General features: G+C 32.9%; 1 protein-coding gene across 5 annotated transcripts in view; it reads left to right on the top strand.

The window, feature by feature from the left end:
- Positions 1–25,306, top strand: part of LOC111056598 (glycogenin-1) — a 56,050-nt gene that overhangs the window by 1,121 nt on the left and 29,623 nt on the right. For all 5 annotated transcript variants that reach the window (XM_039420612.1, XM_039420613.1, XM_039420611.1 and 2 more), the window contains exons 2-3: positions 21,229–21,364; positions 23,299–23,473. In XM_039420612.1, the coding sequence (XP_039276546.1) occupies positions 21,229–21,364; positions 23,299–23,473 (311 nt within the window). The remainder of the gene's footprint in view (positions 1–21,228; positions 21,365–23,298; positions 23,474–25,306) is intronic.

Here is a 25,306-nt window from a genome sequence, read left to right as displayed (position 1 = left end):
AAATTCAAAATGAAAAATCATTGAGTTGAATGTGCATAGTTTCTTACCGCTTCATAAAAAAATATAAACATCTTGTAGTACCCTTTATTTTTCAAAAACTTTGAAATCTTGCCGCTGTTTATGGAAGTAAAAAATGCTTTACATACATTTCTCAAGTTCAACTGTGGCATAGGCCTACTCATATATTTGTAATGGCCTATCTTTGAAAGTTATCGTTATACTACTGTTTCTCAAATTGAATAACAACTTGGAATATTCAGCTACAGTATTATGAGACACTCCTCTTAGCTTTTTCTGTCAATCAGGGGTTTTTATAGAGTTGATCGTCTTTTAGAAAGTAATACAAAGTACTCAAACTGAATAAATAAAACCCAGCTTGTTTCCATAATAGAATAAAGAGAAATCAAACTTGTCTTGGTTGATTCCAAAATAACACGAGGTTAAGCCGCGTTTACACCAAAGTTATTAACAAAATGTTGATAACTTACGGTAATCCTTATAGATTCTATTAGATTGAACGGAACTTGACAAACACATATGATCATCATGTTTATGATAAGTTAAGTTCAATTTTATAGAATCTATAAAGATTAAGTTAATAACATTTTGTTAATAACTTAGGTGTAAACGCAGCTTTAAGTAGTATGATTTCAAATTGTGCTTGATGCACTAATAAAATAAATTACATACTTCAAATACTCTATATTGTTATAGGTTTGTTCAGAAGAGGTATTGAGTCATTGCTTTGTACGAATAAATACTGTAAAATATAAACGATAGTTGTTACAATATCCCTAAAGCTCATTTCAAACAAAAATTAAAGTAATTGAATTTTCAAATGAATGAATAAAATAATATTAACAACGAAAATAGTCCTTCAACATTCTAAATACAATTTCATATTTTAGTAAGGGATTTTTGTTTCCTAGATTGCAATAATAATCTTACCCAATGATAATGGTATACTCGGTAACCAGGTAGCCTATATTAGTTGTCAGTTATTGTATAATCTTTTGTAAATTCCTCTGCAAGTTTAAACTTTATCATGCAACATAATACATCCATTACACATTCTCACTTAAACTGTGAACTAATTTATTAAAATTTACAAAAATATTCAAAATTTATTGAAAGTGTGCATGAAAATTCGATACAGTGTTACATTAACGAACAAGAGACATACTCATTTGAACTGTGAACAAATTTATTAAAATTTACAAAAATATTCAAAATTTATTGAAAGTGTGCATGAAAATTCAATACAGTATTACATAAACGGACGAGTCTTATATTCCCTTCTGGAAATTTCTAGACATATTATCTAAAAATATAGGCTATGTGTTGTGGTTTATACTAAGCCACATAATTATTCTACCTGATTGAATTGATATGTCATACTCGAACTCAACGTGATGTCATATTATTCAAATTTCGATGACTAATAAGTTGAATTAGTGAGTGATATAAAACATAATATCAGGTTCCTATGAAGCAACATTTTTCTAGCCTCATGTAGCCTACTTATGAGGCTTCTCTAACCGCTTGAATTCTCAATATTTTTATAGAAAACTTCACATATAAGTGCAATAAAATAAAACCTGAACATGTAATCTAGCCTATCTTAGTAAATATTATAGAACACATTTTTCATAGTAGAAATATCATTCTATATTCAAATAAATTCATTCTGTATTATGCAAGCTGATAAGGATTATATTAAAAGTATTGATTTTATTAATTTGAGGGCGAATCATACTTTGGATGGTCATCTTATTATATCCTACAATGGATGTTCACATTCCAGACATGGTTCTCTGTAGGCTATTCAATAATAAGACATAACATAGTGTATATAAATGGAAATATAAATTTACTTGACAAGGATTGAATCAGGCGATAACCGGATTTATAAGGAAATTCAGTATTTTCCTCATAAAGATAATCAATCAAAAATGTTGCTCCTTTATTTAAAAAATAATTCATTTTAATACAATAAATTATTGAATTGAGGCCAGATCCACTAATTGATAGTCAAAATCACACGTACCGTTGTTGGTTCGGAACTCACCTAAAATTATGCAATCTTTCATTGTCATATCTTCTATTACCCGCAAAGTAATCTTATTGTGAGTTTGTCGAACAACCCTGAGGTTCCGTTGAAATTTGAGATGGATTGTCATGAGAACTCACAAAAATAAAGCACTCAGTGCCGGTTGAACAAAAGTCGGTTAAATTTTAACCGTGATTAATTTCACGAGAACCATTCAGAGAAGTTTCTATTGAGAAGTCGGCTTCTCAGATTGGTTCTCGTGAAATTAATCACGGTTAAAATTCAACGGCTTTTGTGCAACCGGGCCTCAGTGTTTTGCGCTATAGCATATAACTAGTAGTTCTGTGAACAGTAGACCTCACGCAGTATTCTCATCCACAAGTACCTGATTGAAACTATAGACCTTATGGAAATACAGCAATAGACTGGCTTCTCCACACATCTGTGTAATCACTTGTCAGCTGATTTTTGATGAATAATTCTATAGTCTGATTTTTAGTCTAATAAAGAAGGAGGCTCCTTTTTCCTTTTATTTTATCCTTGAAATGTAAAATTTCCAAAAACCTTGTATATACGTCGATGCGCAATTAAAAAAGGAACATACCTGTCAAATTTCATGAAAATCTATTACCGCGTTTCGCCGTAAATGCGCAACATATAAACATTTAAACATTAAGAGAAATGCCAAACCGTCGACTTGAATCTTAGACCTCACTTCCCTCGGTCAATAAACAATCTATGTATTGGCATAGAGTAAAGATACCGTTAAATACTTGATTATTTGTCTTTGGTATAGCTATTCTCTGGTTGTAGGCTACAGGGTCATTCAAGTTTTAATATTATAACTTTACAATAGTTTTGAATTTCTAGTGACGTTTCTGTTAAATGTATATCAACAGTTTTGATACACCCTTCTCAACTCTTTAGAGAGTCAAAGTCTATCTCTCAGCTCCCAGTCCCCCTTCTAACCCATACTTCATCATACGAGTCTACTATACACACACATAGCTGGCTTCTATAGTCAGTTTCGCTCCAGCATTATTGGTTAGACAGGAAAGCAATGCTGTTATCTATACGAAATACTGACAGTTTCAAATGAATCTGACAATCGTTAGATTCAGAATTCTGTGTTGATAGCATATCAATGCTAGACATTCAACAGATACTGACAGTCTAAAGTGAATTTCACTGTTTGGATGTTTTGATAGGGTCAGCTCTCCAATGAAGGTCAAATTGGCTGTGACCTTGACTGTGAATAAAATCTTGCCTAAGCAAAGCACTCTTTATAATAACTTGAGAAAACAAACGGCTGCATTGTGTGTGTGTGTGTGTGTGTTGTGTGTGTGTGTGTGTGTGTGTGTGTGTGTGTGTGTGTGTGTGTGTGTGTGTGTGTGTGTGACTAAATACAGTACTGCGTCAACAAAATTGTGTGTGTCTATATGCAATACACTATCAACACAAATAGACCGCTGATTTAAAAATAGACTGGGACATTCTTTCAAGATTGTAAAAGATTGTTAAACACAAATAGACCGCTGATTTAAAAATAAACTAGACATTCTTTCAAGATTGTAAAAGAGTTTAGCGATGCCCTGAGGATATAATGAGGTTCACTTCAGTATTGGTTGAAGGGATGCAAATGGGTGTTATCTATAAGGAATGCTGACTGTTTGAAATGAATCTTCAATTCGTTGAGGAGATAATGTAGCTGATAAACTGGTTAGGAACTGTTGGATGAGATTGTAGAAATTGTGAGCTAAACGTCTCTGGTGAACTTGAATGAATATCAGGAATGAACTCGAGTTGGTTTTTATTGCTGTCGGATTAGGGCAACGGTATTTTTAACGTCTACCACATATTTTTGTCCTAGTTAACGGGGTTTTGCCTTGAAGCCATTATGGTATTATGGTGGTGAATTTGAAAACAAATAAATAGAATACTACCGTAGCCTACTTTAAAAATCTAGTGTCAGCTTCAAATTCCTAAGTGACGACTCAATCCGCGCGAATATAGCTGCGTTGTATTAACTGTCGCTGAAGTCTATTATATTGTAGTTGGAAAATTTGGCTAATAACTTTTGGTTATACTATTATGAGTGCATATGGCGATGTTTAAATGAGAAATATTTCTTTGTATTCTTACTTACTTTACTTTAGTTGGCTCTACAGTCCTGGGTGAACCTTGGCCTCTTCAACACAATGCCTCCAATAGTCTCTTCTCTGTGATCTTTGCCGCCAGTTGATGGATACGCCCAGCACACCCAGATCACCTATCACATCATTTATCCATCTCGTTCTCGGTCTTCCTCTCTTTCTCGTCCCCATCATTCGTCCATCCAGCAGTCTAAGTTGTGTCCTTTCCATATTCATTCTCACCACATGTCCAAGCCATTCCATCCTTCTTGCCTGAATAAATCTTACAATATTTCCTTCCCCTTCAGTCTCATCGATTTCGCTGTTATGTCTGGTTCTCCAAACCCCTCCATTACATAGTGGTCCCCAGATCCTTCGATACATCTTTCTCTCGAATGACTTCAGTGCTCTTTCATCCCTGCTCAGCAGTGTCCATGTCTCTGCTCCATATGTCACTTTCTATTCTTACATTGTTATATTTTTGAGCCATAGCATTTGATAAATTTGGATAATAACTTAATATCTTTGTTTTGTTTTTTCTTGTAATATTGTACTGTTGCTTATGATAAACCATAAATTCTACTCTATTCTATATTTTCGTTCGTCTTTAGCCGTTAATACAGACTATATCTGTTAGTAAGCGGCTAGAAAAGTACAGTCATAGCTTGGGAATTGGATGGGTCATGGGGTTTGCGGGCTTTTGCCGTATAAAGTCAATAGCATTTTTAATGATAATTTGAAACCAACTAAAAAATTAGAGAATGAAACACACACTTTGCTAAAAGTGAGGAAGTGAAATAGATCATTTCAACTGTGTAATACCATAGATAAATAATAGCATAAGTAGATATCCCATGGTATAGGCCGTTTATGTCGCAACTTCAACTGTTATCTCAAGCCGATAGTCCACGAAGTTCTTTCCCGTGAAGCTGTGTGACGCTCGTAGTCTCTCATATTGTGCCGTTCATACACTCTTACCCGGTCAAAACAGTGAAAATCAACTTGAGTTAATAGTAAAAGTTGCGACATTAACGCCCTATACCATAGGATATCTACTTACGATATATTTTCTCTATGTTAATACCTACCTATATTTACAATCATTGAATAAACTTGATCAAGGTTTCTAATGGTAAAATCAAAATTCAGTTCTATACGACCCTCCCTCCTGCCTCACGGATTAGTTCAATTCATTCATTCTTGAAATTTTCCAAATTTATGTTCTTGAAGAAAAATTCAAAGGTTTATATTGTTCAAAACGATGCAACAAGTGATAATCAATCGCTTAGAGAAATAAACAGCTCAACTTAGTCAGTAGTCATGAACATGTACTAAACATTAATAAAAACAATATAAAAACATGTACCGTAGTACCCTTTTTATTTAAAACAATTTAAAACTTTAAAACATTTCAACGACTAGTTTCGGCCTACTTCGGCCGTTGAAACTAGTCGTTGAAATGTTTTAAAGTTTTTAAATGTTTAAATAAAAAGGGTACTACATGTTTTATATTGTTCTTATTAATTTTAATGAAGTAGCCCAGACAGGTCAAGTGATTTAATCTACTAAACATTATTTATAGCGATTGCATTTCAAACGAGATTGGTTTATAAGTTTGGAAAAGTTGTTGTAGATGAACTCAATGGGAAAGCTGTGCAAATGACAACTTTTATACTAATTTCAAAACAAGTAAAATAATATGGATTTTACATATTAAGAGAAGCATTACAAATGATATAAGAATCAATTACGGTGTGATTGAAACTGATGAACAACCGCTCATACAAACTAATAACATCTTTCATTGTCCGTTCAAAATAGTGAATGAATATCTTCAATAACGAGCTAATTATTGCGGATTGCCCGACCTTTGTACCTAAACAAGCCTTGTGACTATGACCGTAATAACCTTACAAAATATGATAGTAGCGGTTGTGGTGAATATTTTCTTGATTGACGATGCAATGACGATTTCCATAATCATTTTTTGGATACCTTTTAAAAAAATTCTGTACGCCCGCCTACTTGAACTCATGAATAACAATTAACAATCATGAATAAATCATAATAATCGAGTATATAATTATTAGGTCCTTTAATTGTCGTGAGGTGTACTCTTCCATGGACGTCAAATTATTATGCATAAACGAATCTGTTACTATTACTTTCATCACCAATAATCCTACTATATAATATTGAAAATCATTTAAGCTGGGTTTTCGTTTGTGCGTATATGCCGTCGTCGACCACTACAGGGAGAGAATCTCAGATTCGGTAGATTTCAATTTGTCTAAATAACCTAAAAGATTATGTTCAATTATGTTTTAATGGGGGACGTTGAGTTTATACCTTATTATACTTTTAAATGGCAATATGTTGATGTTATTAGAAATGTTAAATTCTTGAATAATAAACACAAATAATGAAAAGTTATTTGATCAGCTGTTTAGCACACTTGAAATTTGGACAATATGAATGTCAACAATGCTTGCCGTCGTCGACTGCGGAAATTTACGCACAAACGAAAATGCACCTTTAAACGTACCCCTAACCTATCTCAAGGTGTATCTTTTTTCGAATCTAGTTCAATCTCATATTCAAAGGAGAGAACCTCTGTAACCCAATCTTCCATGCATAATTTTTCCACCTTCTAAAACTTTTATTCAAACTCTAACTTGAGTGTAGACTAGAATGCTGTTTTTGTATTGAGGCGTTGGAGTGTGCTACCTGTGGCTTTTCAAGTTCAGTTTCCATAATGTTAGGTCATAGAGAAAAGATAGGTAGTATAAGAAGATATCCCATGGTATTGTGTATCAAGTTGAGATGATACTGTATCATATTGATACTGTATTATTAATTTGTGGTGATACTGTATCTGAATAAACCAAGGTTATACCCAACAAATCTAATTTTCCTTGATTTTGAAGTTTTTACCGTGAGGAAACTGTATGTCAAAGTACTTAATAAAATACTTGGTAAAAAATAAAAATATCTTCCCAAAGTTGATCAAGAACACTTATCATTTCAGACCGGGTGTAACAGAGAAATTCCAAGTTTACCCTACTAAACTTTCATTGATCAGAAGACAGCTAATTTACACAAGCAGTAAACTGATCAATGAAATAACTTTGGCCTTAGATTTCAAAATTATTAAAAAGAGCGTCAATGAGTTGATTAAGAGGGAATATTTTTTTACCTTAAATATATCAATTTAATTTTAATTCTTTTATTTTCATTTTATAGTCTTTTCTCTGCACAATATTTGTTTGATTTTTTATGAATCTGCTGCTCTAAAGTTTCTATTGTAATTATTAGTTGAATTTAACCTAAATTTTCTGCATTATTTCGAAATACTATGTTTTTTTTACTGTTTTGCAACTCTCACCAGCGGGCCAAGTTTTTCTTTTTGCTGGTGATGCCTAGATTTTATATTTAATTTTATTCAAGTATATGTATGAGTAATGTTTATTTAATTATATTTTCAATTATATGTCATATTATAAAGAGTTTTTAATATGTCTTGAATATTCTAATTGGCAATCAATGAAATTGGAATTGAAAATTGAAATTTTATGGTGTTACCATAGAGAAAAAATAGTTAGCATAAGAAGATATCCCATCGTATGGGCGTTTTTGTAACAGTTTCACTGTTAACTCAAGCTGATAGTCGGCTTGTAGTAGTTATTTTTTTGTGAAGCTATGTGATGCTGGTAGTCTTTAATACTGTGCCGTTCTTACAGTCTCTTCGCAATAAAACAGTAATAATCGACAGTAATCGACTTGAGTTAACAAATAACTGGCTTGAAATATTGAACATAGACCACCTATACCATGGGATACCTTCTTATGCTATCTTTTCAGAAGGCAATGGCAAGGCAGAGAATCGGCAACGCTTTGCTCATCTCTTTCTCCACTGCCATTATAACGTGAACCTCATCTATAATATACCAGACATTGATGCAAACCATTCTGAAAGGATGATTCATTTTCATTAATAATCGGGATCATTGCAATGAATATGCATGCATTTAAAAATGATGTCTTGAGGGATACCTTGAACATTTATGACAGCTGAAAGATGCTAATCTGTTTGTCACTCCATAAAACGTTTTTGTATTTGAACCAATATCAAGCTCAAATTCAAATATTCTTTATTCCATAAAATGCATTTATACAATATTAAATACAATTACAATTATTGTAATAGAAATGTATGTAATTCCCCTACCAAGACTATTTATATCTGTATGTAGGGGTAAGTTTCGGTCAACCTGTCGAGGCCTGAATAAGCTCAAACAAAATGAGCAATAAAGATTTTCAAAATTCTACAAACTATACTCTAAAATTAACAACTAAAAATAAAGCAACTTTTGTTCGTATATCAAACTAGTATACATTATACTTATGTATCTATGATACCAGGTAATTGAATTGATTTACAGAGAATGTATAAATAAATAATAAATGCAACTCAGTAGTTAGAATACTATACTCAGTAGCTAATACATTACGGTAGATAAAGAATATCAAGCTATACTACTCATGACGTTTAAAATTATTTGACATAAACACCACCTGCCTCAGATATTTTTCAACAATTCAATTTATTTTTATGGTAAATTGTAGGCCTGTTACAAATTATAAACTAGTATAACCAAACAAGCATTATTAACCATGAGCAAAACATATAACATCTCTTCACTAAAATCTGGCTTCTTATAACAAAACTGTTGAGTATTATATGGAGTATATTATACTTTAAACAAATAAAATTGAAACTAATCTATATAAAATATGGAAAAAGTAATAGGGAATAATTATAGTTTCATAATGAATAGGCTATATTTATTTATTACATTTCATAATCACAATATCAAATTAATGATTGGGATAGAATCAACAGGATAAACCCAAAACTGTTTCTCTCCCTAATTTTGAGGAAAATAGTCCAAATGAGGTTATACAAAGACGTATATAAAGAACACAAAAATGTACTGTCCAAATATACATTAAAATAAAAATCTTGTATAATATATTGTGAACTCCTTTACCCAACTAATACTAATCTACGGTACCGTACTGTAATTTACCGTATAAGTTATATACGGTAACCTATTTGTATTGTAGGCTGCTATAAATTGTATAATTGTAGACTTAAATTTATTTCAATGAATTTTCGTTTCCATTCAAATTTTACAGAGTCTGTGAACAAAGCTCAATTTCAAACTTGTATGACGCTACACATCATTCAATTTTCTAAACATCTTGAATCTCAAAATTCAACATTCAAGTGAACATATTCAATTCAACATTGAATTCTTAGATAAAGTAGCAATACAAATTAATAAAAACAAAAACTTGTAGTACTCTTTTGTTAAAATATTTAAAATATTTTAACCACTCGTTTCGACCATTGGTCATTTTCAAGTTAAAATTAGCTTAAATTAACATAGTACTTAGAAAATAGTTGTTTAAATATTTTTAAGTTTTTAATTTTTTTAATAAAAGGGTACTACAAGTTTTTATACTGTTTTTATTAATTTGAATTTGAATAAAGTAGCCCATATAAGTGAAGTGATTTTAGTACCAATACAATAAGTGAAATATGATAAATGTGTACGGTGGCCTATTGCATGAGAAAATACTAACTAATAATATTAGTAGGCAGCTGTTTAGTAGAATAGGGAATTACTAAAATATTAGCTTGTATTTTCTTATGCAACAGGCCCCAATGCACGGTACCTAATTTCACCGTACATCCAAGTGCACTGTGTAGCTGAGTGTCTGCATCTAGAAGATTCCTCCTCTTAAATTCCTGGACTTATTTGGTTTAGGCTCTTCTTTCTCCCACCCTACCTTTCTCTCTCTCTCTCTCTCTCTCTCTCTCTCTCTCTCACGCTCTCTCTCTCACTCTCTGTCACAACTAAACAGCTCAGCTCTCTCTCTCTCACTCACTCTCTCTCAAAACTAAACAGAGAAACCCGTCCAGACAAAACAGGATAAAAACAAGAGAGTAGGCAGGACCATGGTGAGAGATTCATTTTAAACTGTCTGCATTCCTTGTAGGCCTATATAACAACAATACTGCTCATTCAATGCTAACACAGTCTGGAGTCACTTTCTGTAGAAGATTCCTGTCTGACTATATAGTAGTAGACTCTGGACTTCTAAAGAGCTGAGTAAACGAAGTCTTCACTGTACTAAAAATAAATGTTTCTATAGCTTAAGGCTGTGCAAAGGCTAAAATAAACTTTCTACTGGTGATATTTTTCAAAGTTTCTCGATTTGTCGAAAGTTTTTGATGTAAATCATCAAGCTATCAAAATGAAAATGTTTTCTCAGGAAAACATTTTTTTCTGATCATTACCATAGAGAAACAATAGCATAAGTAGATATCCCATGGTATAGGGCGTTTATGTCGCAACTTTTACTGTTATCTCAAGCCGCTAGTTCATGTAATTCTTTCCCGTGAAGCTGTGTGACACTGGTAGTCTCTCATATTGTGCCGTTCATACACTCTCACCCCAACAAAACATTAAAATTCGACAATAATCAACAGTAATCGGCTTGAGATAACAGTAAAAGTTGCGACATAAATGCCCTATACCATGGGATATCTCCTTACGCTATTGTTACTCTATGTCATTACTTTTTGAGATATGAGCGCCTTGAGTTTAAATTTTTGGGACAGAACACTTCAAATTCGGTAAGAGATAAATCCATGAGATTAAGGATACCATGAATTCTTCATGGTATTATTGATTGAATAAAACACATTTTTTTTGAAATATTAATTTTTGATGAAGTTATTCAATTTACTAAAAATTATCAAAAATAACTTTTAGTTGAGTTATTTTTGGTAAATTGAATAACTTCCTCAAAAATTGATGTTTTCAAAAAAAAATGTTTTATTCAATCAACAATACCATGAAGAATTTATCCTCTAAATCTCATGGATTTATCTTCCACCGAATTTGAAATATTCTGTCCCAAAAATTAAAACTTAAGGCCCTCATATCTCAAAAAGTAATGATCGAAAAAAAATGTTTTCCTGAGATAACTTTTTCATTTTGATAGCTTGATAATATACAAATCGAAAAACTTTGAAAAATATCACCAGTAGAAAGTTTATTTTAGCCTTTGCACAGCCTTCAAATATACAGTAATGAAAATATAGGCCTTCACAGTCTATATTATATACTACGCGGTTCTTAGTAAATGTTTTGTACATATATACTAAGGTAAGGAGTTCTCTATTTATTTAGTCTGTGGCGCGGTTGTAGACTATTTTTTATGGCATAAATTACTGGTCTCGTGGTCTTGGCGGCATTTTTGAATTGCTCCCAACTAGGCTTCAATGCCAGCTTATTTTCTCCTGAATGAGGCATTCTGATTGGCTTTTGGCCATAAGCGTAGATGCTAATTAATCCAGGTGTTGACACATTGGATGGCGCTTATTAGCGCAATCAAGGCATCATCATGATTGAGATGAAATATTTTGATAATAATTAATTTTTGAAAGTTAATCTGGCAAAATTACGGAGCTAGAAAAGGATAGCGCTAACTGCTTTGTCGAATGATAGGCAAGGATAGCAACGCCAATGTTAATAAAATACTGTCATTATAACGTGGGCCTCTTTTCAGGGACTAAAGAGCTGTAAACATGATGTAAACAGCATTTTCCCTCCAAGTTTACAAAGTGATGTAAACAGCATTTTTTCTCCAAGTTTACTAAGTGCAGCATTTTTCCTCCAACTACATCTATTAAAATATGTTTAATTTAATACAACTTTCTATATCATTTTAAACATAGAATTATTACAGTTGATTGCAAATTTTATTTATTATTGATTGAATTTTATTCATATTATTATACATTTTATAATCTGGAAATTAAGATTGAATGAAAAGTATTGATTAAATTCGGGAGACCATTCTTTAAGAGACTTTGAAAGCTTTGGTTAGTTTGAAGGCTATGTGCTTTGTTGAAGCTAGCAAGGTCTTTGCAATAAATAATAGGGCTTTCTAAAGAGGCCAATCAAGCATCTAAGAATAAAATTGATCTTGGCCGAGCTCTGCACTTAGAGGCGCCTCTCTGTATTGAGATTCACTTAATACTGTCAGTGTCAGCATTCCTTGTAAAGGAATGTCAAATTCCTTGTAACACAAACGCTTTCCATTAAAAAATGATGTTGACAGTTCTCAACTATAGGAATATTGTTCTATTTATTTCTTTCTCTCTTTCTTTGATCTACAGATAAACAGAATACTGTAGGTGTAGCGGTTATAAAATATAATGAAAACTATAATCTGAAACTAAAAGCTGTAGGCTTGACTACCGTTGTTTCATTCAGTTTTTCATATTTTTTATAATCCAAAATTTAAAATTTCAATCTAGTGTCATTCTCTTTCAACACCTCATATTCGTTCATGCTTATAAATTATTCTGCATTATTTGCAAATTTTGATTTGAGTATGGTTTCAATCAGTGTTTTGAATTTTTGATAATCCAAAATTCAATCTAAAATACAATGAAAACTAAGATCTGAAACTAAAAGCTGTAGGCTAGACTAGTTTAAACCAGTTTTTTAAATTTTTGATAATCCAAAATTAAAATTTCAATCTAGTACCATTCTCTTTCAACACTCATATTCGTTCATGGTGATACATTATTCTGCAATATTTGCAAATTTAATTTCAATTTTTAAAATAATTAATACCGTACTATCTGTTAAATAGACAATATTTCTGTATTTCATTCACTGTGATCAATATGAAACTTTTGAGTTGGAGCTGGAAAGATTTCTCTAGAAAACTCATTGAGATGTGAAAAAAGATTAGAGAATAGAATAGATTTTATTTATCAACAAATATTTATAACATAAACATGGATCTCGTCACGTCGGTCAGGTACAAAGGAAAGTGATAGAGACATTTACATAGATGAAGTAACTCAGATAGGCTACGGTACAATATAAAACAATGTCAGATAACATAAAAAAACATCAGATAACATGAAAAAGCATGAGATAACATGAAAGAACTTTGCCATATCAATACTAGTTTATAATTTATTCATTATGTGGTAACAAATTCGCTGTTGAGGTATTCCTCTAATGTATAGAACCACTACCTCCGTAAACACTGCTGCTTACGGAGGTAGTGATAGAACACCCTAGTTTTCAGTAGCTCCTTCACTTTTTTCGTGAACATATTTTTTTGAAGGTTTCTGATTATTGAGGGCAGTTTATGAAACGATCGGATGAGTAAAACTTGACTCGTTGGACATATTTATTCAAAACTGATTCATGTTTGGGTTGAACTAGTTTATTTCATTGTTTGTACTATTTTTCCATTTTATTTTTGAAGTTTGATTCAATTGTTGAAGTTGGAGAAGCTGCACAACATTTCTGAGTCAAGAGTAAATTTTTATTAATCACAGTTTCAAATTTTAAAGTTTTCAAATTTCAATGTTTATGCAACCACTGAACTCACAGCCCTCACAGCCCAAGTTTTCTATACACATCTTTCCAACGTCACCAGTTTTATGCGAATGAAAAAAATGCATATTTTATTTATCTTACAAATTTCAAGTGTCAACATTGGTTGAATGAGAAGTATTTATGTATTTTTATAAGGAATGATGACAGTTTGAAGTGAATCTCAGTGTAAACGTTTCTTTTAACTTGAGGAGTGTTATTAATCAGTGGAAACATTCTTGGCAAGCTTTGAAGTGACTTGGTTCATATTTTGCGTGTGCAAACTCACTTGAAATATTATGCGCTGTGCAGCTATTTTGGTCGGGATGCGTGTTGAAGTGGAAATAGCCATTTTGTAATGGGCTGGTCCATTTAGTCATTGGGAAGTTTGTAGCATATCTCACCTTTCTCCCTTAGAAAGGCATCTGTAGTTTTATCTACAAAAATAACTTGTAGATTGAAGAGAATCCCTCCCTTAAAAGTCCTTAGAAAGCCATCTGGAATCTCCAGTACAAAATTAGCTTTTTATTCTCTGTGTTACCTTATGATTCCCTCTCTTTTTCCAGCACATGCTTCTCTGATTTGAGTCGCTGGTACATTGAGAAAGTCATATCATACACAAAATTTATATAGGTTTTTTGTGATAGAAAGTGTTTACTCACTGCTCACTATAGTGAAGTCCACGCTATAATGGCAAAGTTTGATTAGCAATGGTATTGCTGTCCTTGTCTTTCATTCAACAAAGCGGATAGCGCTATCTCTTTCTCGCTTTGCCCTGTTGCCAGATAGTCTTTTAACAATGTAAAATTGATAATTAATTCACACAATATTTCATCTTAATTATGAAAATACATTAGGAGATTATTGAAGAATATAATTTCTTGTTTAATAACATTCAATTGATTATTTTAAACAAGAATGAACAGTCAATATTACATCAATAAACCTGTATCAGCTACCGTTAAGAAGGCATTGACTAGATAGAAAGTGAGGATCGGCAACGTTGTTCTCCTATCTTTCTCCACTGCCATTATAACGTGGACCTCACTATAGAAGTGACTACCGTTTTCCCATGTTATACTGGCAGTATAAAATTTATGGTGAATTAACTATGATCTATGTTATGATAGTTAAGAGTAGAATACTAATCAGCATTAACAGCATTCAATATAATTGTCACATTTACTTTCTTTCAATTTTATAATTTTATTTTTTCAATTATAGTAGTGAGAGTTATTTGTTATTAGTCTAAATTTACATTGGGAAAAAATATTTAAGGGTTGTTCACTTGGTTTTTCTCTTCCATCCTTTTTGATAATTGAATTAGAGCATTATGTGCTTGCTTTTTAAATGAATGTATAAATTATTTTAATAACAACGAAAGAAGTGGAGTTAGGACTGACTATAGTGAGGTCCACGTTAAAAGGTCTACGTTAGTTGAGGACGGCAGTGGAGAAAGATAGGAGAACAACGTTGCCGAACCCCTGTCTTGTCAATGCCTTCTATAGACGGTAGCTGATACAGGTTTATTGATGTTTCAACTGTTCATTCTTGTTTAAAATAATAAATTATATTTCATTTTTCTGTAATTTCATATTGAATTTTCATAATTAAGATTAAATATTTTGTTAATTAATTATTAATTCTACATTTTTAAAAGAAGATCTGGCAACAGAGCAAAGCGAGAGAGAGATAGCGCTGTCCGCTTTGTTGAATGATAGACAAGGATGGCAATACCATTGCAATTATAACGTGGACCTCACTATAGGGTCTTAGCAAAATCTATTGCACCCTTTTAATTTTCTCTTATTCCATGACATTGCCGTCCCAAGAAACTAATTTTCAGGCCAATATCTGTGGACAAGGTATTTACAAATAGTGCTTATTGAAGTACCTATTGTATTATAGTCTCAAATCACATCAATCTCAATCTTCATAGTATTGTACTTTAGTCGAGTACTGTAGATAAATGAAGCCGATTTCTCATATATCATGATGCATGTCCGGTTCATCTGCTTCAGTGAAATATTTTTCCCATAAGTTTTAATAGGACTATTCATACTCGCTCGACCGGTTCTAGTGGGAATCGTCCCATTAGAACTCATGGGAATTATATTTTCACCGAACCGGACGCGGACACTGATACTGATTATGTGAGAATCCAGCTTCAAACTTCTTATGAATTTTTGGTGAGGTCCAAACTTTGTTATCGCAAGGAAATTCTGTCATAAATCGAACAATGACGTATCTACTGCGAAAAGATTATTTTTTCAAGAGGCTCTAAATCATAAATAATGTTATCTCGCCATTCAGTGGCAATTAGAATAGTGTCAAGGTTACTAGAGGGTTCTCAATACGCTACTCTTATGAAGGTGATAATGAACTGGTGAAAAATTTTAACAAAAATTCTCGTTCATGCTTCAATGATAATTTATTGTCTACTTGATAAGAAACTGTTAATGTCGACAATGTGTATTTTATTCACTACTATTATATGGTCTGCTATAGTTCAGTAGAATAATATTGTACATTGCTGATTATTCAAATTTTTTTCCCATGTACAATATTGCAAAGTAAGAAAAGAGCCCTATCTATATCTTCAAATCTCTTCTAGTCTAAGTTTTAATTTTCTTAGGACCGGTTTCTGAGCTCGGGATTTAGCTGAATTCTAGACTTTAAACAGCTGGAGTCAGAAAATTGGCTTTCCGAAACGGGGCGTAGCACTACCTCCGTAAACAAAGCCTTAGTGCATTCGTGTGACGTCAGCACAGGTAGGGCTCCTACACCAATGAAAAATCGTTGATTTTAGCTGATATATATCAGCTATAATGAGGTCCACGTTTTAATGGCAGTGGATAAAGATAGAAGCAGCTTTGCCGATTCTCTGTCTTGATTAATTTTATTTCTACATTGTCAAAAATAGATTTGGCATCGTTGCCGAGCTAGAAAAGGATAGTACTATACCTGCTTTGTGGAATAATAGACGAATATTGCAACATCAAAGTTAATCAAATACTGTCATTATAACGTAGACCTCACGATAGTGTTTTTATTGGTGTAGAAGCCCTACCTGTGCTGACGTCACACGAATGCACTATGGCTTTGTTTACGGAGTTAGTGGGCGTAGTTGTAGTTAGTCATTGTCATAGTCACGTTTGAATAATTCCGAAAAACTAGAAAATTGAACTCAAAATAAAATAAAGAGAAGATAGTGTAAAGTTTCAGCTATTTTGAATTATTAATTTCGTCATGGAAAAACGTTTCCAATTATAGAAATGAGAAAATGAAGATTATCATAAAAACTGCTACTACGCCCCCGTTTCCGAAAGCCAATTTTCTGACTCAAGCTGTTTGAAGTCTAGAACTTAGCTAAATTCCAAGCTCGGTAACCGGCCCTAAATGTAGCCTTATTACAGTGAAAGAATAAATAATAGGCTATTCGTATTCTATAATATTTTTCTAACCCAATTTGAATTGAACGTACAGTCGAACCTCTCTATAACGAACCTCCATTCAACGAAATCCTCTACACAACGAATTTTTACCTGGTCCCATGACATTTTAGAGTTTTGGCTGCTTATTTACCTCTATTTAACGAATTTCGGACCTCTCAACAACAAAGTTTTTTCTTGACTTCAACATACAAAACGTAGTGTGTAGGAAGTAGCCGGTTATTTTCAAGGAATTGTTTAGTTTCAGCAGAAAGGTCAATAGACTAAAAATAATGGCAATTCAGGTAGGAAGAAGATAGTATGGTAGACAGTCCATAGAGGGTGAAACACAAGTCGGGCATTGAATTCCAAGAACTTGTCATTATTGTAGACCAGGCAGGTGAACGACTGGGCTTTCCCATTCTTGCTTTTGTCACACATTTCAATTCTTTGAACTGACTATGATGATGATTATGGCTGTGACAAACCTGAGGAGAAGAATCCGTCAGATCAAGAAGTTATAGAGGCTTCAAAATTATCAGGCAAGGATTAAAACTGAAAAATAGTGAACCAGACATGTCTGACTGTTTTAATAAATGTGAGTCGTTTATCGAACATGATGTTTTATTCAAATGCAAAATTCAACCGAAAATTACTCACTTTTCACAGTATAAAACATTACAAAATAGGAAAGTTGAGTTATTATAGTATTTATAGTGAAGTTATTGACAAGATAACCGTATTTTGCGTTCCATCTAATAGCAGTGTAACAAGTTGAAAAATATTGCTACAGAGTATGTACTTTGATTAAACTCTACTAATAGTACAAATAAAGCTTTCTGGAAATAAATTGGTGAGTTTACTTACTTATCACATTCCATAAATATTAAAAAAAACGTTTTTTTCAAACAGCATGAATTTTCAAATTTCCATATCAATATTGGCCTAATAGGTACCCTACCGTTCACAATGATATGTTTTATGTAGCATATTCATTTATTTACCGCTGTGATATGATATTATAAGATCCATAGGATCGTGGCAGTTTTCTTGACAGAACCTCTCAATAACGAATACCTCTCTGCAGCGAATTTTTTTTCGGGATAATCGACTTCGTTATACAGAAGTTCGACTGTATTTATTTTTTCTTTGCTGAGGATGATACCCATATGAGCTCTAGGAAGGGGAGGAGGATAATGAAGGAAATTGAGGTGAAGGATGAGGAGATTGGGATAATAGGTGATAGAAGAAGGATGAGGTGATGAAAAAGAATGGAGGGAGGATGAGGAAATTGATGAGAAGGATGTAGGAATGAAGACTGAGTCATTTGAGCTTAATTGGATAAGTAAAGGACAGTTACTTGTTCAATTGACAGTTTTGCTCTATATAGGCCGACTTCCAAATACTGTATCTCTATACTTGATTGAATGGGAAGCATTGATCCATTCATGATTAGTACTGACCGTTTAAAGTGTATGTAACAGGAGAGTGGTTTTTTAAGTACAAATTTTGATTATAACTAATTACCAACTAATAAATCTAAACTACAAGATTCTTACTCAAACAAGAACACTTGACAATGTTCTACGCTCCCCTTTCTACAACAATGAATCAATTGGTAGAGAGTAAGTGGAATCAAATTTGTAGAGAGTTAGTGGGATGGATATTTTGAATATTCTTTCCGAAGAATTGCTTTTTACTTTCCTTGCCCTATTACCATAGGTAAGGAAAGTATTGCTTTCCGTAAAAAATTAAGGTACCCCAATTTCTAAATTTCTATACGTTTCAAGGTCCCCTGAGTCCAAAAAAGTGTTTTTTTTTTTGGTATTAGTCTGTATGTGTGTGTGTGAGTGTATGTGCGTCTGTGTACACGATATCTCATCTCCCAATTAACGGAATGACTTGAAACTTGGAACTTAAGGTCCTTACACTACAAGGATCCGACACGAACATTTTCGATCAAATGCAATTCAAGATGGCGGCTAAAATGGCAAAAATGTTGTCAAAAACAGGGTTTTTCGCGATTTTCTCGAAAACGGCTCCAACGATTTTGATCAAATTTATACCTATGATAGTCATTGATAAGCTCCATCAACTGCCACAAGTCTCATATCTGTAAATATTTCAGTAGCACTGCACCATCTATGCAAAGATTGATTTTAGATTCCCAATCATAAGGTTTCAGATACCATTTAAACAAAAAATTTCAAGTGGAAAAGATTGAGCATAAAAATCTCTACAATTGATGTTCGGTAACATTTTCATCTAAAATTAAAAATAAGCTCGAAATTCGAGAAAATAAGATTATTTAATTGCAAACTGTTTGCAACTGTTGATTCTATTAAATCATTCACTATGAAGAGATAGCAGACTTCGTGTGTCTGCAGCGCTATTTTCCTATCACCAGCTGGCTTAGATCTTAGAAAAGTAGACTTGAGATGCGCGAGAACACTAGCGTCAGTTGATCAATTTTCATAACGGCAAGGAAAGTTGTGTGAGTGCACCACACCAGATTTTTGATATGTCCAAAGCTCCGCCAATTTATGTAGATGCATAACAATATTATCTATATTCATTCCAAATTCCTTTTTTCCATATCATATACAGTTCAATAATTATTTTCTTAGTCTATATTATGTGAATTCATCTATAATTTTTTCTGCATTGTAAGCTATTGTTTATGAGTGTAGTGTATAAGTCAGTATATATTGTAATCTACATAAATAAAGTACTTAATCAATCAATCTCGTTATCATCAGTGGAGAGTTGGTATGACCGTATTGATTTTCATATTTATTTCACAATTAAATGAAACATATTTGCACTATTGAATGGTGTAATAACGTTATTATACTTTATTGTGATGTTACTTCTATTTTCATCTTTATGGTATAAAAAAATAACATCATAGCTTCTATATCGGTTTGATATTTTATTAATTGAATTATATAATTGTGATGAATACGGTTCTCCAGCAGATAAGATAATCATGCAATAACTTTGAAGTCTCAAAATTATGTCCCCAATTACATAATTGTTGATAATAGGCCTACTAAGAAATTTTCCATTCAGTGGGCTTTCTTCATTATTTATTGTGATGTGGGTATGATTGATTAAATGAATGAATGATTGGTAATGTGTTTATAGTTTCGGTACACCGCACTATGTTTTAACCCTTGAAAAAATAATGGAACTGTGTTTTCGATCACAGAGATTAGTAAATTTTCATCCATCTCTATTAAAGTATTCTCATGGGGATACATGCACTTGATTATTCAATTATTATAGAAATAACTAGTACCATAGCCACCTCTAATACGGGTGGCTATGTTAGTACTATGTTATATACGTTTTTACATAAACACAACTAGTTTGGAGCACTCGAGCCATTTTCAAGTGTAAAAACGATACTAGTATAATTTCTATGATAATTTTTTTCCAAGGAATCAATAAGTTTTATTTCGACAAAAAATACAACAAAACTTACAGACTTCTTTAACGGTTTACAATATTTATTTATTTATTTATTTATTTATATACATTGATACATACAATATAATTCTCAATTATGAATGATTGGAATAGGAACAACAGGCTTAAAGCACAAAACTGTTCCTTTCCCAAATTTAGATAAAAATTGTCCAAAAGTAGGTTATGTTTACACTTTATAATTTTTGTCCACTTTTGAATCCATAATATTTATAAATTGGAAATCTAGGAATATTGCGCATACTGTACAAAGTAAAGGTAAAATAAATAAAAAAATCCATTTATTTATTCGATATTGTACAGTACAATTATTGACTTTTCGAAATCTCTTACCAGGCTTATCCCAAAACTGTTCCTGTTTTAATTTATAACACATGCCAAATTGATGGAGAACGTGTATAATTGCAGTTTGTCCATTATTTGTTGTGATGTTGGATGTCAATGCTCCGTTTTGCCAATTTGTTAATTTTGTTGTTGTAGTAGCAACTCAGGACCCCATTGTTTCACTCCTCCGTCTCAAGGCCCAGGAAGCAAGCCACCCCGCAAAAACAACCACAGGAAATTTGTTAATTTTCCTCTTATTTGGTGTGTGTTTTTGAATGAATTTAAAGTTTGAAAAAATGTAATGTGTTGCTGTCTGTTTGTAGGCTTTGCATGGGTGACGCTGGCCACGAATGACTCCTATTCTCTGGGAGCTCTGGTGCTGGCACACTCTCTCAAGCGGGTCAACACAGCTCATCAGCTAGCCATTCTCATCACTCCTGGCGTCACTGAGGCTATGAGGTACTGTATAAACTATAGTCAACCACATGAAAATAGTCCGATGGAAATTAGATCAGTAATGTAAAACAATTTGTAAACATATATACATGTGAATCATGTAAACAATTAGCGTTATACATGAGAAGGTGGTCATGGTTTTTGATATAATACATGATTTCGAAACAATTTTGAGAGAAAATGAATGGGGAAACCCGCTCATCGATATCTCGAACTGGTTCGAAGTTGATCACATTCAAAGATACTAATAAATCATACAAAAATGGAATAATAAATGAGAACATCAGTGATTTGACAGAGTTAGTGTTTTAGAGTTCACAATCACTCAGTGCCAGAGCAGGCTACAATGATTAGGCTACACTACCTGACATTTTTTTTTTTTTGATTGTGTAGAATTAGTATTAGTACTGACAAATTACCTATCAAATGGAATTATTCCCAAATCATTGATGTAATGCAATGATTATCAAGTAAACAATAAATTATACGTTTCTGTACAGTGTTGAATAATGAATATGTGAGTTTAGATGCATAGAGAAAAGATAGCATAAGAATATATTGCATGGTTTAGGGCGTTTATGATCCCAATTTCATTGTTAACTTAAACCGATAGTCCTAGTAGTACTTTTTTGTGAAGCTATGTGACGTTGGTATAGTGAGGTCTCCTTAGCAGTGTTTGATTAACATTGGTGTTGGTTTCCTTGTTTATCATTCGATAAAGCAGATAGCACTGTCCTTTGCAACGTTGCCAGATGGTTTTCAACAATGTAGAAATATAATTTATCAACAAAAATATTTGATCTCAATTATGAAAGTTTGTTGTCAAATCATCAAGAAATATATTTTCAATCAATTGCTTGACTCTAGTTAGATGCGAGACCGCAGTAGCACTTGTTTCGCGGCACTTTGCTTTGGCGCAAATGTTGCTGAGAAACAGTCGAGTTGAAATGTTGATTGTTTCCATTATCAAAAGTTCCCGTAATTCTATCTCTAGTGATGTTGCGGCGCTGAATCTGTGGTTGCTGGTTGGAACGAGGCTTGCTGTTATACAATGCCACAGTTATGATAAGAAGCATCAGGAGAGAGACGGATAGGGAAAGATTCAAAATCGAGTTGAAAAAGTACCTAATAGAGTTAGAAACTTCTAGTTTCGAAGAATTTTATCGGGGAAATTAGGGATGCAGTACCTACCTTGATTTAATAATTGGGATTAAATTTAATCAACTTTTATTTTTCAAGTTATATTGTAAATATTTATAATTTTCTTTTTAGTACCAAGTTGTTTTTCATTAGAACTCTTTCCCCACACACAGACTTGTCTATGTGGGGAAAATTCACAAGTATTTATATTATTTATACATGTGTACTGTATTTGTAATGATTTCTGTGAATGAACTCAATTTGAATTTGATATTATTCAATTTTTGAATAATACTTATTCGTATTAAGATCTGTACCATGCGTAACTACCTTGATTGGGCTTGACAGTGTTATTGTTGTGTTTCTTTCTATTTTTATATTTTTATGTTAAGGTATTAGAAGTATTGTTTAATGAGATGAGGCATTCACGTACAATATACATTGCATGTCTTGAATAAAGAGATTGATTGATTAATTGTAGTGTTGTACCGATATTTTTGTTTTTGTTCAACTTTTATCTGATATCGATTAATTAATATGTATTGACACACATAGCTCTTATGTTTAGTTTAGGTAGAACCATTTATGTTTTCTTTCAATTTGTATGAGATATTGTTTAAATTAATAAAAACAATATGAAAACTTGTAGTACCCTTTATTATTTAAAACTTTAAAATATTACAACTACTAGTTTCGACCATAACTTAGGTCATTTTCAAGTTGAAATGTGGAAAATAGATGAACAAGTTTATTGAGATATTGCTTACTAATTTATAACCAAATTATTTGAATTGCAGGACACAACTGAGCGCAGTATTCAACGTGGTCAAGGAGGTGGATGTGCTTGATTCGAAAGACACAGCCAACCTGGCTTTGCTGGCGCGGCCTGAGTTGGGCATCACATTCACAAAACTGCACTGCTGGCGTCTCACGCAGTACGACAAATGCGTCTTCCTAGATGCCGATACACTGGTTAGTGCACAGATTCTATTTTCTTCAATCAACTATTCAAGTTGGCTTAAGTTTTTTGGATCAAGTGGAAGAGGGGGCTCTTATTGCATCAACTTTGCCCATAACACTTGTAATATTTCAAAGTGTGTTAAATGAAGGCAATTATTTATATATCTATCAAGTGAGTGATTACATTGGATGCTTATTTTAGCAAGTGCACGCGTGATTTTCGAAGTGATTATGTACATAAGACATGAAGAGTTTAAAAGAAATTGTGACATACATAATTATAACACAAGAAATAAGAGTACATTTTTCTGCACAATACCACAGGACAGCTCAATATGCGAAAAAGCCTTCTTATATTGGTATCAAATTTATGAGTAGCCAGCCGTCAGCTTTGAGAGAAAATGAGAATAAGGATATATTTTCAAGAAGCTACTGAAAAAATATCTGACAAACGGGGTATACTACAGTATTCAAGAATTTATGCATGGGGAATGAGCTTTTGGGAGGGTTAAATTGTAATGTACATTGTAGAATGTGATTTATATATGTTTATTTGTATTCTTTCATTTTTGAACAAATAGTCCTTCTTGACGATTTCCTATACGCTGTCAAGAGTCACAAGGGAGAAAATTTAATCAAATCAATCAAATCAAAGTGGTCATGCTAGATCAAGCGCGCAGATGAGAAACAAAATCTGAGAAGAACCACAGGAACAGTCACACTGAACGCATACATGTACTGGTTGCGTTCAGTGTGAATAGCTACAAACAATTCACAATTCACGTGTTTCAATAGTACTTCCCAGATTTGCTTTTCGGCTCATGCATGATCTGACCTGCACTTGCACATACACGCATTCAATGTGATCATACCCTAAATTACGTACTCACTTTACTCCATGGAACATAACTCTCCATTCTGGCCCTAGGGATTAGAATTAATCACTTCACTTTCCTAGGACATTTAAATAACTTGTATATCTGAATGTATTTCACTCCTGGTGTCAGATAAAAATTTTTTCAAGCAAACAGTATCGTATTCAATGACATGTGATAAAACATAGCCACCTCTAATACAAGGCTCTGACCTACGATATTGCAATGTCGCAGTGTAGGTCTAGAATCTAATACCTTATTGGTGAAAAAGATTTTAAAAAATACCAGCTGATCTTTTTCACCAATCATGTATTAGATTCTAGGCCTACTCTGCGACGTTGCAATATTGTAGACCAGGGTCTTTTAAAACCAGTGGCTATTAATAAAAACTTTGTAATGTAATTCTTCATGTAACTAATGTCATTGAATAAAACTTCATTTGATTTGATAGCGTCTACATTTTAAACGCTTGCATTGGAAATAGGTTGGAATATCGGAGCTCTGGTGAGAAATTATCAATAGTGAGTTACACGTTATAAAATCAGTGGAAATGAAAGGAGAGCATTGTTGCCACTTATCCTTTTGCACATCCTTCTATAGTAGATATAATAGCCGTGATTCAAGCTATCCTAGAACATCTGATCAGATTTGTTGAAATGTCAAGCAGTGTTGTTATTCATAAGGATTTAAACATAGTGAAGTGGCGAAGGTAGAGTGTAGAGAGTGATTAGATAATGCATGTATATAAATGTCTCCTTTTCCTTCTACCGTCTACCCTACCATCGTCTTTCCACCATGTTCTGCCACCAATGAATACATGCATTACTCTTCAACACTCTCAGCTACATTCTCCGCTACCCTCTACCTTCACCGCTACATTGTATTCGATTCTGAAGAAAGTTGATAGTACAGGGTTGGACAGGGAGGTATGATGATTTGAAATAACAGTTACACATTCATTTTTAAACGA

The sequence above is a fragment of the Nilaparvata lugens genome, chromosome 2 (genome assembly GCF_014356525.2).
Source record: "Nilaparvata lugens isolate BPH chromosome 2, ASM1435652v1, whole genome shotgun sequence".
Classification (NCBI taxonomy): Eukaryota; Metazoa; Arthropoda; class Insecta; order Hemiptera; family Delphacidae; genus Nilaparvata; species Nilaparvata lugens.
The sequence above is the reverse complement of the archived record's forward strand: the minus strand, read 5'-3'. Positions and strand labels throughout refer to the sequence as shown.